At 39.9% G+C, this 16,578-nt stretch overlaps 1 protein-coding gene across 2 annotated transcripts in view; it reads right to left on the bottom strand.

The window, feature by feature from the left end:
• Nucleotides 1–16,578, bottom strand: part of LOC134205516 (tektin-3-like) — a 93,844-nt gene that overhangs the window by 67,076 nt on the left and 10,190 nt on the right. Inside the window, exon 1 of one of the 2 annotated variants that reach the window (XM_062680800.1) lies at nt 13,182–13,448. The exons of the other annotated variant lie outside the window; for it this stretch is intronic. Within the exon in view, the coding sequence (XP_062536784.1) occupies nt 13,182–13,199 (18 nt within the window). The 5' untranslated portion in view covers nt 13,200–13,448. Of the gene's footprint in view, nt 1–13,181; nt 13,449–16,578 lie in introns of those variants that run through there. 2 annotated transcript variants of the gene reach the window in all.

Raw genomic sequence — 16,578 nt, 5'->3', positions numbered from 1 at the left:
TATTCGGTAAATTTTACCGAAATCTCAACAGCAGAACTGTTTGGTAATTTATTTTACAGATTTTTTGTAATTTTTTTCCATTGCTCAACTGTCAAAATCACCGAAAATTAGCTAAATTATTTACCGAACAGTTCAGCTGAGATTTCGGTAAAATTTTACCGAATTCGGCGACGAGTATTATTTGTAAATGCTATTATTAATGCCGCGAATCAATCTATAAAAATCATCCGCCAAAATTGGACAAAAAGCGTTCCTTGGTGGAATTCTTCTATATCAAAGGCTCTAAAAGACAGAAATCACAGTTTAAACTTCTTCAAAAAACATCCAACATCTGCTAATGAACAGCGTTTCAAAATATGTAAATCTAAAGCTAGGGCTCTCATGCGATATCATAGCAAACAATCGTGGAGAAAAATGGTGGCGTCAATAAACTCTAATGTTCCCCAGACTCGAATTTGGAAACAAATCAGAAGTATTAATGGGAGACATCAAACCAATAAATTAACATCTATAAAGCATAACGACTCCATCATCTCGAACTCTATGGACATTGTTGAGCTTCTAGGAAGCACTTCTCTAATGTTTCTTCTTCTAACAACTATTCTCCATCCTTTAAAAAACATAAATCAATTATGGAAAAAACTTCTTTCAAGATAATAGATAACACTGAACCATACAACAAACCAATCACAAAACTCGAGTTCCAATCATCCTTGAATTTAACAAAAGGTTCTTCTCCTGGATTTGATATGATTCATTATGAAATGATAAAGCATTTATCTCAACCTTGTAAAACGTACTTATTAAAATTCTACGACCGCATATGGTCACAAAAAGTGTTTCCCGACCTCCATTCGTCTATACTTTCTATACTAATCCCTATCATCAAACCCGGTAAAGATCCATCACTAGCATCCAGCTATCGTCCAATATCTTTGACAAGTTGTTTGTGTAAGCTCCTCGAAAGAATTATTAACAAAAGACTTTCCTGGTACATCGAATCCAATAATATCTTATCTAATTTCCAATTCGGTTTCCGTCGCGGTCGTTCCACGATTGATAGTCTAACTATTCTAGAATCTGACATACAACAATCTTTCTTGAGAAAACAGCATACTTATGCAATATTCTTCGATTTGGAGAAAGCTTACGATTTAACATGGCATAGATTAATTTTGAACAAATTAAAATCAATAGGAATAGATGGCAATATGTTGAGTTTTATAATGAATTTTCTTAAAAACCGTAAATTTAGAGTATTGCAAGGAAACACATTCTCGTCTTCATATGAATTAGAAAATGGAATTCCTCAGGGTGCTGTTCTTAGCGTTATTCTTTTCCTATTGGCAATAGACGATATTACTAAGCAAAATGATCCAAAATGCAGAATGTTACTCTATGCAGATGATATAGTATTATATATGTCATCTAGCTATCTAAAATCGATTCAAAAACGAATTCAATTAACAATTAATAAAATCCAAAGTGGTTGTCCGACCATGGATTTCGAATTTAGATTTTAAAGACCTCCTGTATGCACTTTTGCAGAAGAAAAAAACATAGTTCGAATCTTTCATTCCGCATTATTGATTAAAAGATTCGGGAAGTTGAGGAAGTAAGATTTCTCGGCATGATTTTTGATAAAAGGTTGTCCTGGCGAACTCATATTGAGCAAACAAAAAAAAATCTTTAAAAGCTATGAATATCATCAAAACATTATCGCACATCAAATGGGGTTCTGATCGTAAAACACTAATAAAATTACACAACTCTCTTGTTTTATCTCGCTTAGAATATGGGGACTGTATATACTCATCCGCATCTTCAAATCTTCTGAAGTCTCTGGACTCTGTACACCACCAAGGTCTGCGTTTAGCGAGTGGAGCATTCCGTTCTTCACCTATATCAAGTATACTAGTGGATACACATTTTATGCCTTTGAATGTTCGAAGAGATCAACACATTTTATTCCAAATGGCCAGAATTCTACGTAATCCAACTCATCCTATGATAGAATCAATACAACAAACATCCATGGATAGTAACACCAAAAGTCAAATATTTCCCGCAAGGTGTTTTAGAATACTAAATAGTATTAATTTAGAATTACCAAAGATTCGAACAGAAATCATCGGAAAAATGCTCCATGGTTACTTCAAAAACTTGATATAAATATTGAACAAAATGCTTTTCCAAAAACTAGTACAAACACTAATATTTTTAAAACTATGTTTTGCCAAATGCGTCATGCGAATTCTGATTATCGATTCATGTTTACTGATGGCTCAAAAACGAACTCTTTGTCCTCGTGTGCCTTTTTCGACGAACATAAAAATGAAATTAAGAAAATTAGACTGCTTAATTACTGTTCTGTGTATAACGCTGAACTTACAGCAATTCTTAATGTCGTTAAATATATCTCATCAAGTAGCTTCGATAAATATTTTATAATAACCGACTCATTGAGTGCCTTACTAACACTTTCTGATCATTTCTCAACGCATCCCATAATACAGTCAATATTTAGGAACATTTTCTATGCCAACAGAAATCAAAATCAATTAAATTTTATTTTGTTCCAAGTCACGTAGGCATTCTTGGTAATGAAATTGCAGATAAAGCAGCAAAAGAAGCATTGAGTGAATCAGCCTCACAAGGTGAACTATTAGCGAAGGATTTCAGAAATGCTTAAAAAAAAAATTCAGTCAGTTATGGGAAGAAAGATGGGTTTCAACCATAGATAACAAATATCGACAAATTCGACTATCAACATCTAACTGGACAAGTGTTAATTTACTTAGCAGAAGAGATTCTGTTGTGCTAACAAGATTGCGATTAGGCCATACTCATTACACTCATTCGTATTTAATGTCCAAAGAAAATCCTCCACTTTGTGACTCTTGTAAGCAAAATTTAACTGTTAGCCATATATTTTAGAACATTGCACCAAATATTGCGCCATTAGAAAACAATTATCCATTAGTTGGAAATCTCTCAAGGATGATTTAGCTAGTAACAAAAACATCATTCGTTTCATGAAAGAAATAGATTTGTATAATGTTATATGATCATGTCTGATAGAATTATAACAATACGATTGTAACTAGAACATATTATGTATGTAGATTATATTTGAAACTTTTTTTTTTATTATGTTTATTATAGATAGAGCTAAAGGTTTTATAAAACTACGGCCCATATAGCCCCAGTAGTGCTGGCGGCCGACCAAATGTAAATAAATAAATAAATAAACATCACATTCGGATTCCACCGATACTAGAATAGATGGAGACGCATGGTACTGTAAGCATCTGGCTTCAATTGTTTTCTAGAGTTCCATCGTTCCATTGCTGTTATAAGATATATCGTCCTAATGGGCAGTACAGCGAGCAGTTTGACTTTCTTATAACCTATGAAAATGTTTTGTATTTGTTTTTCTTCGATTTTCAGTAATATTTGCGTATATCTTCTTGGCTTTTTCATACAACAAAGTTGTACCGAAAGGCTATCATTTCCCTACGAAAACAAACTTTTTATAGAAGCTCTTAAGGAAGTCTGTTATAATCCTCGGAAGCATGTGGAGATCATTGTGATTTTATAAAATCATTACAAAATACTGATGTCTTGCGACGTTTGTATTAATTTTAAGATCGCAGTAAATGGTCTGAGAACATTCCTTCAATCAGATGTTGTGCTTGCGGAAATATGTGAAATATCCTGGAACGTCATTGAAATGCAAGATCTTTTAAAATGTTTTTTGCTGAATAGAACGTAAGAAAATGGTAACTCCCTCAAAAAGTGTTTCCTTAATGTGTGCATGGCTCCTAAGATATCTCTTAAATACCATTCACTTATTCATTGTTACGATTTTGTTTTACTCTATTGAAAATGATGTTCATTATAATATTTGCATTTTTTTTTATTTGTACTCTGTAGTATTCTTTTCTTAGAAATCTGCAGATCTCATCCTAAAAATTCATTCAAACTAGACGAAAATTCACTATTATACGGAACTTTGGGATTGCGGAGGAAAACTTGGTATAAATCACTGTCAGTTGCGATTGCTGCCAAAAGACAATGCATAAATTCAAATCCGAAATAAATCCGCTCGCTATCGTTCGTTTCGTGCCGCAAAGTTTCGCACAAAGTGAGAGATTATATCTTGGAATTCTTCCGCGTGGAAGCAGCCAGAATCCGTCGGAAGAAACTCTTCCCATTCGCAGCTGCTTGTTTCCACCACGGAGCGGAAGCAGTTGCAAGTTTTTGCCTCGTCCCAATGACACCTGATAAAAATCTACGATATTAAAAAAGTTTAACCCCGAAACAAGTCCCAGATCGATAATTTTAAATTGCGAAACTTCGATCTCACACGTAGTGTTTATGAATGAACTGTCCGATTTTATTTCGCACCAGGCTCCGAAAGGCTTGCACCTTGTCGGGCAGGTAGCACCGAGGCACGAAATTGAAAATAAAAAGTTTTTCACTTGACTTGACTTTTCCCTATGTTCTGGAACAGACGTGCAAAAAAAAAAGTTGACCCTGTTTCAGGCTCAATAGGAAAGCACATACACCCGATTCTTTTTTTACACGGGGGATGCGTGCCGTGTGAAAAAAAATCCGTGTAAAAATAATCCGTGTTATTTCGAGAAACCGTGTAAAAATAATCCGTGTTATTTCGAGAATCCGTGCAAAAAAAATCCGTGCTATTTCGAGAAACCGTGTAAAAAAAGCCGTGCAAAAAATATCCGTGTAAAAAAAGTCACCGGGTCTTTGTTAATCTGGGGGATGCGTTCCGTGTAAAAATAAATCCGTGTAAAAAAAATCCGTGTTATTTCGAGAATCCGTGTAAAAAAAATCCGTGCTATTTCGAGAAACCGTGCAAAAAAAAATCCGTGTTATTTCAAGAATCCGTGTAAAAAAAGCCGTGTAAAAAAAATCCGTGTGAAAATAATCCGTGTAAAAAAAGAATCGGGTGTATGTTGGGGAAGTCACCACCTCAGGGGAGGTGAGCACATTGAAACTTGGAGCCTATTCAATGCAATATGTGTATTTATAGGTAAGTTTAGGTTTCCCAGACGATATTCCCATTTATTTATTGATAATTTTTACACTATGGATAGAATGGGTAATTGCCAGAGCGCGATTTTTTGGCTTATGAATAATAGATGCATGGAGCAAATTCAACACATGATTGTTTCGCAAAAGACTGAATTGCCATTCATAAGTTAGCCGTTTATGCTAGAAGCTGAAAATTTGCAATTTTAACAATAGGGTCAAATTTCTTATGTACAAAACGCAATACGCAATGAAACCGGTGGCTCATGACTAAATCGGGCTTTGGTAATTAGTATATTCAGCTTTGATAACGCATGCTACATGTGGGGCCCTCCTTAGCCGTGCGGTAAGACGCGCGACTACAAAGCAAGACCATGCTGAGGGTGGCTGGGTTCGATTCCCGGTGCCGGTCTAGACTTCCCTGGGTATCATCGTGTTAGCTTCATGATATACGAATGCAAAAATGGTAACTTGGCTTAGAAACCTCGCAGTTAATAACTGTGGAAGTGTTTAATGAACACTAAGCTGCGAGGCGGCTCTGTCCCAGTGAGGGGATGTAATGCCAATAAGAAGAAGAAGAAGAAGAAGAATGATTGCTATTTAGGGGAACTGTTCCGATCTCCATCTCACTGAACATATATTCATCTAATCGCAAATAAAGAAATACAACAACAATATTATCGCTTCTTTTTGCTAACCCGCGTGCTCACTGGTCAAAAAATCACAAAAATAAGAAACAAATAAAATTCCTTTTCATTGCTTTGTTTTTGGTGGGATGGAAATAGGAGCTATGGGATGAAGTGCCGAACCGTTCCCCTATACTGGGGATAATTTTTTCACATTTATGAGAGCCTTGAAAAATTATCACAAAAGTTTTCAACAAAGGCACAATATGAGAAAAGCAAAAACATTCGGCTGAAAGCTATTTGGCAGAAGGCAACTAGGCTTTGGTCGAATAAACCATCAGACGAAATTAGTGAATGCCGTTCGAATAAACTGTTTATTTAGTCGAATGGGTCATTTGGCCGAAAATGCTGTTTTGAAAAATGGTTGTTTGGCAGGGGAAGGATCGTTTGATCGAAACTCGAATAGAACATTTGGCCTCCACGAGACGAGCCAGCCGTTGGCTGAAAGTATCCAACTCTGTGATAAAGACATAAAAAACATTTGGCCGAATGGGACATCTGTCTAATTGAACATGTAAAATAACGTCGCAAGCTTTATAAGCAGGATAGCTTTTTTCATAGTTTGTACGCCTAAAAGGCAATGCAGGAGTTCTGCGGAAGGGCAACTGAGCGCCGAAAAAAATAATGTTGCTTCAAATGTTGGGTGTATAAATTTCACCCAATAAAACATTTTGCTGTCAAAACAGTTTCAGCAGTTGTACATCATGCTGATAGCCTTTTTTGATTTAAGAGTAACCACCGGTTTCTATTTGGAAGCTAGTTAATGGGGTCATTTCCAGAAAATATGCTAATTAGGGTTGTGGTACCGGTTGTACCAGTACCGAAAAATACCGGGAATACCGACATTTTCGGTACCGAAGACCTATGAAATCCGGTATTTACGGTACTAAGAAATCAGTTTTTGGAACGAAATGTAAATATGGAGAAATTCGAAAAGCGAACTGGGAGGATTACAAGCGCGCCACGTCAATCGCTTGCGCGGACCAACATTTCTCGTCCATGTCCGACTTCACCAGCATGATCCTTACCGTCGCTCTAGGCGTGCAGTCAAGGCCAGGCCTTCGGGCATTGAGAAAGCTAAGCGCCAACCACTCTCTCAGGCCGGACGCCCTGGACTGTTATAAGGAGGAATCTTTGGGTGCAATCAACATTCATTATGACAAGATCCTGAGAGCCGCAAATCAGTTAAAATCGTCAAATAATCTCGGACCCGACGGCGTACCGGCCGTCTTCGTCAAAAGGCAAATCGAGAGTTTACCCGTTCCACTTCTTTTCTTGCTCAGATCTTCAATCATCGATGGTATTTTCCCCTCCTGCTGGAAGTTTGCACTAATGTTTCCAGTCCACAAAAAGGGAGACAAACGCGATGTGAACAACTATTCAGGGATTACGTCATTGTGTGCCGCCTCGAAGCTGTTCGAACTCGTCATTATGGAACCACTACTTTCACACTGTAAGCCACTTCTTAGTGATGATCAGCAAGGATTTACTGTCGCTCGTTTGACTTCCACCAATTTATTGTGCGTCACGTCCTACGTCACAAACAGTCTAACAGAACTGGCTCAAACGGATGTTATTTATACTGACCTCTCTGCAGCTTTCGATAAGATTAATCACTCATCAGCGGCAGTCTGCTGAACTGGTTTCATTCATATCTTTCTGACCGCTATCTGACCGTAGCTATTGGGGAAGGCACCTCTAAGAGTTTTCATGCACCATTCGGTATACCAAAAGGGAGTCATCTAGGACCACTGATCTTCCTGATATTTTTCAACGATGTACACCTCGTTATCAAATGTCCTCGGTTGTCTTACGCAGAAGACCTTAAAATATTTTTGGAAATACATAGTATCGCCGATTGTCAGCTCTTGCAACGTCAACTAGATTGCTTCGTGGCTTGGTGCTCTCTAAACCGAATGGTGGTAAACCCGGCCAAGTGTTCTGTCATAACGTTTTCACAAATCGTTTGCAACTACAGCCTTCTTGGTACAGAAATAGAGCGAATGAGCATGTGAAGGACCTCGGCGTGATCCTAGACTCGCAACTAGTATTCAAGCAACACATCTCATGCATCGTCGACAAAGCATCCAGAACTATGGGATTCATCTTCAGAGTTGCGAAGAATTTCACCGACATATACTGTTTAAAAGCTCTCTATTGCTCCCTGGTGCGCTCGACTCTAGAGTACTGTTCTGTTGTCTTACAACAACGGTGCTGAGAGCATCGAATCTGTTCAACGCCGTTTCCTTCGATTCGTGCTTCGTAAGCTACCTTTGCTGGATCCGTTTCGCCTACCGAGTTACGAAAGCCGATGTCAGTTGATCAACTTGAGCTACTTCGCTCAAGGAGAGATGTCGACAAAGCCATTATGAACGCCGGTAATCTGCAGGGATGAATTGACTGTGGATTCATGCTGGAACAAATAGACTTGAACGTCCAGCCACGCATACTCCGTAGCAACCATATATTGAGGCTGCACTTTCGTCGTACAAATTATGGCATGCATGGAGCTATTTGTGACATGTGTCTTCAACAGAGTCGCCGAAGATTTTCATCGTTCTTCGCAGACATAAACAGACGAAGACAATGACTATGCTTGTTTAAATGTTTTATACCTATTTTGTATGAACCCTTGACACCATCTTTAAATGTTCACTTTTTTTTTCAAAAACCCTACATCATTGGGGCCAAATGTAGCCTGTTGATGCAACAACAATAAAGATAGAGATAAGCACCGACAGTGCAAGATTATCATCAGGGAAGCGAAGTCCAAGCAATGGGCAGATTTCATCGACAGCATCAACCCGTCCCAGACCTCCGCTGAACTTTGGAGGCAGGTAAATGCGATTAGTAGAAAATCGAGGGGAGCTCCAATCCACCTCGATCAGGGCAACCGTACAATTTCAGACCCTGCACAAGTTGCGAATGCTCTCGGTGACTATTTCGCTTCCCTGGTAGCAGTTTCCCAGTACCCAGCCGACTTCCAGAGAAACATCGCTACCCGTAATCTCCACCTCAACACCACTCTTATTCCCGCGGACCCCCCGGCTGCCTGCTGAATCAGGATTTTCCAGCAGTAGAGCTGGCGCATGCGCTCGCCAAGTGCAACGGGAACTCATCCCAACTTATCCCATGATTAAACGGCTTCCTCCGGCCGCGAAGGCTCTTTTTTTTTAATCTCGTCAACAGCATTTGGGAAAACCGCACTTTTTCCGACGAGTGGAGAAAAAGCTACGTTATTCCCATCCCGAAGAGCAGTGTGAACAGTCGCGATGCTTCCAAATTCAGGCCAATCTCCCTGACCTCGTGTGCGTCCAAAACCGTTGAAAGGATGGTCATTCGGCGACTTATGGGAAAAACTGGAAGTTGACGGAAGGCTTGACCATCGTCAACACGCTTTTCGCCCAGGATATGGCACCAGCACATACTTTGTATACGCAGACGACATCTTGTTGGACGTGGTTGGTAGAACACCTGGAAGGACCAGGATTAGAACTCAGTAAGCACCATCCTTCGCTGGGCTTCTTCCGTCGGCTTTGTTCAGAACGCCAGTAAATATGACCGGAGACACGTTTACAGCGGCCGGCATTAGTTTGCGGGGCCATCCATAAAACTCGGTATGGATGCCATCCCCAACCGGAAGACTGTCCGTGTGTTCGACGTCGACATCGACCGGAAACTCTCCTTTTTACCGCACTTCCAGGCGGTAAAGGAAGCTTGTAAACCCCGCGTTAATCTCATCAAAACTCTCTCAAAAAACACCGCACCAACAACAGGAGCACGAGATTAAACGTCGGACAAGCCATCATTGATAGCCGCCTGCTCTTTGGAGAGCTTACATGCCCTGCATAGCGAAGCCTCATCAACACTCTTTCGCCTGTTTCCAATAGCTACGTCCGGACGGTCTACGTCTCCGGTTTACTCCCATCCACTTCCGCCGAAGCTGCATGTGCTGACGCTGGCAACCTCCATTTCTGGTACCGTATTCTAATGGCCATTTGCCGTAAAGCCGCTTCCTTCGCTGCCACTACCTCAGGTGAAGTCAGAATCCCTCTTTTCGATGAGGCTGACCGGATCCTGGGAAGTGTAGCCGGTACTAGCCTCTCCCCAGTGGGGCGGGTCCACTGTCACGAAGCGAAGCGCTGGCTGACGCCTTCAGTATCGCATCGACCGCACCATCGCTTTGCGGTTTAAAAGGGGTGATAACAATAGGAACTCCGACGGTCTGCTTTAGAATTGCTTGCAACACGTTTTCGGAACAGCGAGATCCGTTACACCGACAGTTCCGTATCCAGCCGAGGAGTCGGCTTCGGAGTCTATGGACCCAATCTGGCCATGTCGGAGAGCCTGCCACGCCAGTGCAACATTTTTTCCGTCGAAGCCGCCGCCGTCTGCGGCCACCCTCCCAGCGAACAAACCAATCGTGATCCTTACGGACTCCGCGAGCGTGGTTTCTGCCCTCCAAAGCAAGACACCAAAGCACCCCTGGATCCGGGCAATACTATTAGGGATGATCCCCGGTGCCACCTTTGCCTGGATCCCCGGCCATTGTGGCATTAGGGGTACTACCGAGGCCGACGCCCTGGCGAGTGTTGGACACGAGGGTCTATTTATTTATTCATTTACTGTTGTATCCATCTGACATCATGGTCTTAATGTATTATACTTAATTAAATTATACTAAACAATTAATTGAATATACGTGATGTACGCAAACGTTGTCGCAAACGTTCCGTAGATAAATTAAAGTCGAGAAAAAAATATGCTTCTCGAAATGCTCTGCAAATATAGTTGATTGGGTCATTGGCTCCATAAATAGTGTTCCTAGCTGCTAGTTGTATCAGTTGTCTCGATCGAAGGATACGTTCAGGGGCATAAAAACGAACACGTTCCAGCAGAGCAGGGCAGTCGACGACTATGTATTAATTTGGCGCCATAAACTGCCCGGTTAGTTTTAAGACGTACATGTAGTGGTTCAATTCCTAGTAAGGCACAACGGTGTTCATAAGGAGGCAAATTTAACGGCGTGAGCCACGCAAATTCCTCAATGCATGACGAACTAATTTTCTTTGTACCGCTTCTATTCTCGTGATCCATAATGTTTTATAAGGAGACCACACCACTGACGCAAATTCCAAAATGGATCTGACCAAAGAACAGTATAGGGCGCGCAGGCATATTAGGTCGTTAAACTCTTTAGCAATTTTTAGGATGAATCCTAGTTGACGATTGGATTTCTCTACTACATAGGAGTAATGTAGCTTAAATGTTAGTTGGTAATCCAACAACACTCCAAGATCCTTCAGTTTATCCACACGTTCAATTTTTTTACCATTTATGCTGTAATCATATAATATCGGAGACTTCCGTCGACGATATGAGATAACGCAGCATTTGGAGACGCAAACTTGAAGGTAGTTCATGAGACACCAACGTGTGAAGATATCCAAAAGCTTTTGAAGTTCCCTACGACACTTCGTGCGATGAGGAAGATTTTCAAATCGTCAGTGTAAATTAGTAAACCACCGTCGGCCAGGAGAATATTAACGTCGTTAAAGAATAACGTAAACAGTAGAGGTCCTAAATTGCTTCCTTGTGGCACTCCAGATCCAGGCGTAAAGGAAAGTGATTCGGTTGCACCAATTTTAACGCATAGACATCTATCCAACAGGATTCCATGATGCACTGTGTCAAAGGCAACCTTGATATCGGTGTATATTGCGCCAACCTGTGCGCCACTGTCCATGGCACTGATGCAGCTTGATGTAAAGTCATAAAGGTTACTTTCCACAGATCTCCTAGGATAAGAGCCGTTTTGTGCTTTACTGATGTAAGTGCGACACGATCCAAACATAACATCGTTCACAATTGTTTCCAAGCATTTTTGCATTTGGTACTGTATGGATTGCTGCATTCGTCTCATCGGCGGTAAGAATATTATTCGTAAAAACGCTAGAGAACTGCTCTGCGAATAGCGCGCACTTTTCATCCAAATTGTTTGCCAAGGCGTCACCTAGATACATCGATGTAGGGAGACCATTTTCCTGTTGTTCAGAGTTGACAAAAGACCAACATTTTTTCGGATTTCTACGAAGATCGTCCTGTTTCCGCCTCACATACTGTTTGTACAGAAAATGGTTATATCCACGATATATGCGACTCGCTTCATCAAATTGTTGTTTCGAGAAATAGCATATTTGGTGACAGTACTGCTGCATCTTGAAACGACGGCGTCGTAATGCACGAAGCCGCGAGTTGTCCCAAGCTGGTTTCTTAGTTGGTTTCTATTATACACCCGCTCCGTCCCGCTAGCCGACGTTAAGAAATGGACGAAGAGCGATACGTCATAACCTAATAAATGAATGATACGAACTGTATACAATTCATCTGCACTCGACAATGTTGAATTACTAACCTTACGAATTGTTGGGCAGTTTATCAGGCATAAAGCTATCCTTGGGGTAGGTATATAAACCCATTACCACCAACCCATTGAGCATTTTACGAGTTTCATCTTGATATGTTCACATGATCGGATGGAGACGCATGGTTACGCAAATTTGATCTACCATATTTTAATTGCATTTTTTTTAATGCACTGCACTCCGTATTATAAAACAATGCTTTATGCGCTAATTTCAATCGAAATTTAGATTAGGCTTATGGATGGAGCTCTGTACAAAACTTTAATAAATTAAACGATACGAATCGAAAAAAAGAGTAATACAAATACATTAGAGTTGAAACGGTCGTTTAAATTTTTTTTTTTAAATCTCAAGGATTTTACTTTTATTCTTCCATGAACTTCTTGTTAGTTTCAATGGTTGCTATTAAAAAAACAATAATATAGTATTAAACAAAATTTCAGCATGCAAAGGTTAAAATTCAACCAATCAGATTATTTTCAGCATGGTGGTCATCAACCACAAGCATTATGTTGAACCATTGCAAACATCATTGTTCTAACCCTCTCTGTTCCGATATTTACATTCTTCCACATGTTCAATACTGGAAATGATGACCCTCAAATGATCACATCACTCACCGCACCTCATTGACATGTACTCTCACTTTTGAGTTTCCGACACGAAATGAAGCTTGACGATAACTTCGCCAACAACCACCCAGTTATTGGAGTACCCCATCAAAGCTCTCCACCCCCCCACACCGAGCACATGAGGGCAAGGCAGTTGGTGGTGCTTGTTGAAAATCGAAAATTGATAAAACAATCGCCTGCGCGCGACGAGGTGCAATATCTGGAGAGGTGTCACAACTTTTTTCAACTTTTGTTCTACTTTTTTTTGCGCGCACGAGTCATCAGAAGTGTCCATGGGTGGTATAAATAGGACTATGACCTTGCTGCAATATTCTGTGGTGCAAATGAGGACTGGAAGTGGTGTGCACTGATGGGTAACATTATTTTAATTATCGGATAATTACTTGCACTTCAAATGCCATCACTTTGCGGAAAACGTGTTTGAGAGCTTTCAAACAATTAATCCGTAGTTTTCCACAGCCACTGCCCGTGATGTAGGTTTTTCCTCGAATAAATTCACTTCATTTTGGAGTTTTCTTTCACAAGCACTGCATTAAATACATTGTAGTAAAATACATTTTTCCAGGAATTGAACGGTAAGCACCTCTCAATTCGATAACGTTCACAACTTGAATGGAGTTCGAAACAGTTCGCTTTCGATGGTTCAGTTCCTGCTGGTTTCTGTGTGTTGTGAATCGCATTATGTCTGGCGGAGGCCTATGTATAGCTTTGCGGAACTGTAGTTATGCTCACAACAACCATAGATCTTCGATTAGACAACATTGGTCGGCATGTTGAAGGGAAGAAGGTAAAAGGAGGTGGCCTTCTGTAGTTTTCAGTGTGATGGAATGTTTTCCGAAACGTGTGTTTGCTCGATAACGAATTTTGGAATTTGGGTTTGGTGGGGAATAAGGTCAGTTACAACCAGCGGGTAGAACTTGAGAGGTTTCGATTTATGATTATTGGTATTACTTTATTAACAACATGTATATAGCCTGAATCATGTCATTCATGTAGAATGACATTTATGCGTCGTTGATATGAAAAATGAAGGTTTCCTTTATTTATGTTACGAATACCTACAATATAGGTTCTACATATTTATTATAATAATGTTTCCTAATTTTTTTAACCATTTAAGTAAGAGTCAGAATGAGAATGTTTAATGTAGGTATAGTACGAGAACCACAAATGTAAGTTTGAATACGTTCGAATGTATGTTACGAGTTTTGAACATTTTTTTCAACATAGGTACCGTCTGAATTTAAACAGTAAGGCCGTTACAAATATTTAATTAACATTATGTCCTATTGGTCTCCGAAAAGTCAAGGGGGGGATAATAAAAAATAAATATTAAAATAAAAAAAAACAAAAAACTCCTCGGATTTGTTAAAGAATGTTTTGAAAACTCTCAAAATTATCCAAATTTTATTTTGTTGCCCCCTCAAAATATTATTTTTGGGCAAAAAAATCCGAGGGGGGGACAGAATAGTTTTTAAATATTTGTATTGGCCTAATTACGAATAAAATATAATTTTTCGTCTAAAATCGCCTATGTAGTATATAAAAGATGTCTCCATTCTACTCGTTCTGTAGAGATGGCCAACACGTTGTACATTCAACCACTACAGCGAGTCCGTAAATCATCTGATCGCTCCAGGTTGCTCGCTATGTACATCGGTTTCTTGAGCTCGTCGGATCGATATGGACAACTATTTTCAGCGAGTTATTGTCCGACAGTGTGGCTACATGTCTGGCCTACCGTAGTTGAGCGATTTTTGTTGTATGCGCAATGGGCGGTGCCTCCTACAATTATTTTTTAAATTCGTTCCCTCCACGTACCTCCATGTAATCAACAACAATCATAGAGGGTAAGTTGCAATTTTAATTTAAACACTACAAGTGCGTTGGTCCTCGATCTTCTTCTTCTTCTTATTGGCATACATCCCCCACTGGGACAATGCCGCTTTGCAGCTTAGTGTTCATTAAGCACTTTCACAGTTACGTGATGAACTTATACCGTGGAAAATCAAATTTCGGACACACTCAAACTTCGGACGCTTCAATTCGTATGGGAAATTTTCTGAAATATTTCATCGAAATGTTTCGTCAAGCTGCATTCGGATGACTAATAGTTTTAGCTTATTTAGTATAAGTTACATTCCAATAAGACATGTTAAAACAATGCGACGAAATGATTAAAAGACAGTCTGAGCTGTGCAGTGCGAATTATTTTCAATTATTCTTCCTGGTTTTGTGTAATCAGGTGTCCGAAGTTTGAATCTTTGTGTCCGAAATATGAATCCAACCCCGCCGGTGTCCGAGGTTTGAATCAAACAGAAGCCGGACATTTTCATAAATTGCAAACATTCTTCGTAATATCTTGCACATATTAAATACGTAATTCAAAGATGAATACTATACTTAGTGATTGCAATGGTGATTTAAACGGTGTGACTTAAAATGTCAGTAAACAGGATGATTTTATATCAGAAAGTGCTTAAGCGTCCGAAGTTTGAGTTTGCACGGTACACACAAAATAAAAAATCACGAAAATATTATAAAGTATAAAAAACTTAAACAGTTATTAACTGCGATGTTTCTAAGCCAAGTTACCATTTTTGCATTCGTATATCATGGGGCTAACACGATGATACTTTTATGCCCGGGGAAGTCGAGACAATTTCCAAACCAAAAATTGCCTAGACCGGCGCCGGGAATCAAACTCAGCATGGTCTTGCTTTGTGGCCGCGCGTTTTACTCCACCGACTTACCACGTCTTACTCCCCAAGCATTGTGTAGGTCTTGTGTCCGTGGAGGTCAACCGTTACCTTGAACTTATTCCATCTCAATCTCCATTTTCCTGGAATAAAAGGCGCATGAGAATATAGTTTCTTCTTTCATCATTCTTACATGTGTAAACTGCCGCTAACCGCAAGTCAGACTTATCTGTATATGGACGCCATATCCAGATAAGTCTGACTTGCGGTTAGAGGCAGTAAGTGTGTACCATAAAGAAGGTAGAACCAAACCTTCATGTCAATCGACATTATGCCAAATGACCTATCTTAACCAAACAGTAGTGAGTAGGCCGAAAACGGACATACGGCTGAAAGGGACATACAGCCGAAACTGTCGTTCAATTGAACATTTGGCCAGACAGGTAATCTGGCCGGAAATGCCGTTTGGCAGAAATGGTCGTGTTTCTACGGTTTTTTTTTCTGGCTTGAAAGAAACAGTTTTGACAGCAGTGTCCATTTAATACAGCTTCAAAGCTGGAATTTATTATCTCACTAGTCGAACCGGCAGTCGTTGTCCCGCATAGTAGGCGAAAATGCGCTTTGTGGACTGCCCATGCGGAATTTCCATACGAATCTTAATTTTAGTTTTTTACGATTTACTCAACCTTACTCGTAATTTTCGAATTCAAAAATATCATATAAACCCGTCGGAAACTATAATGATCATATCTGCTGAAGCAACGAAGAAAATCCATCCAGCCGTTTTCGGGTTATGCGGATACGAACACAGACCATTTCATTTTTATTATATAGAGAAGACTAGCGAAAAATACCCAGCTTTGCCTGGGTGTTTGTGTTGCAAATGTCATATACTGAACTATTTGCAGCACCGCACTCTAGATCAATTTCTGTACTATTGTTTTGTTTCCCTCAACCACTGACCCAAAGTTGTATTCCACCAATTTTAAACCTCTCCCCGTAAAATTCATCAGCTTTTTGTCTATACAAACCTTGCGGATCCCAAAACGAATCGATTAGGGAAAAAATCTTGCAAATCGGT

The sequence above is a fragment of the Armigeres subalbatus genome, chromosome 1, assembly GCF_024139115.2.
Source record: "Armigeres subalbatus isolate Guangzhou_Male chromosome 1, GZ_Asu_2, whole genome shotgun sequence".
NCBI lineage: Eukaryota > Metazoa > Arthropoda > Insecta > Diptera > Culicidae > Armigeres > Armigeres subalbatus.
The sequence above is the reverse complement of the archived record's forward strand: the minus strand, read 5'-3'. Positions and strand labels throughout refer to the sequence as shown.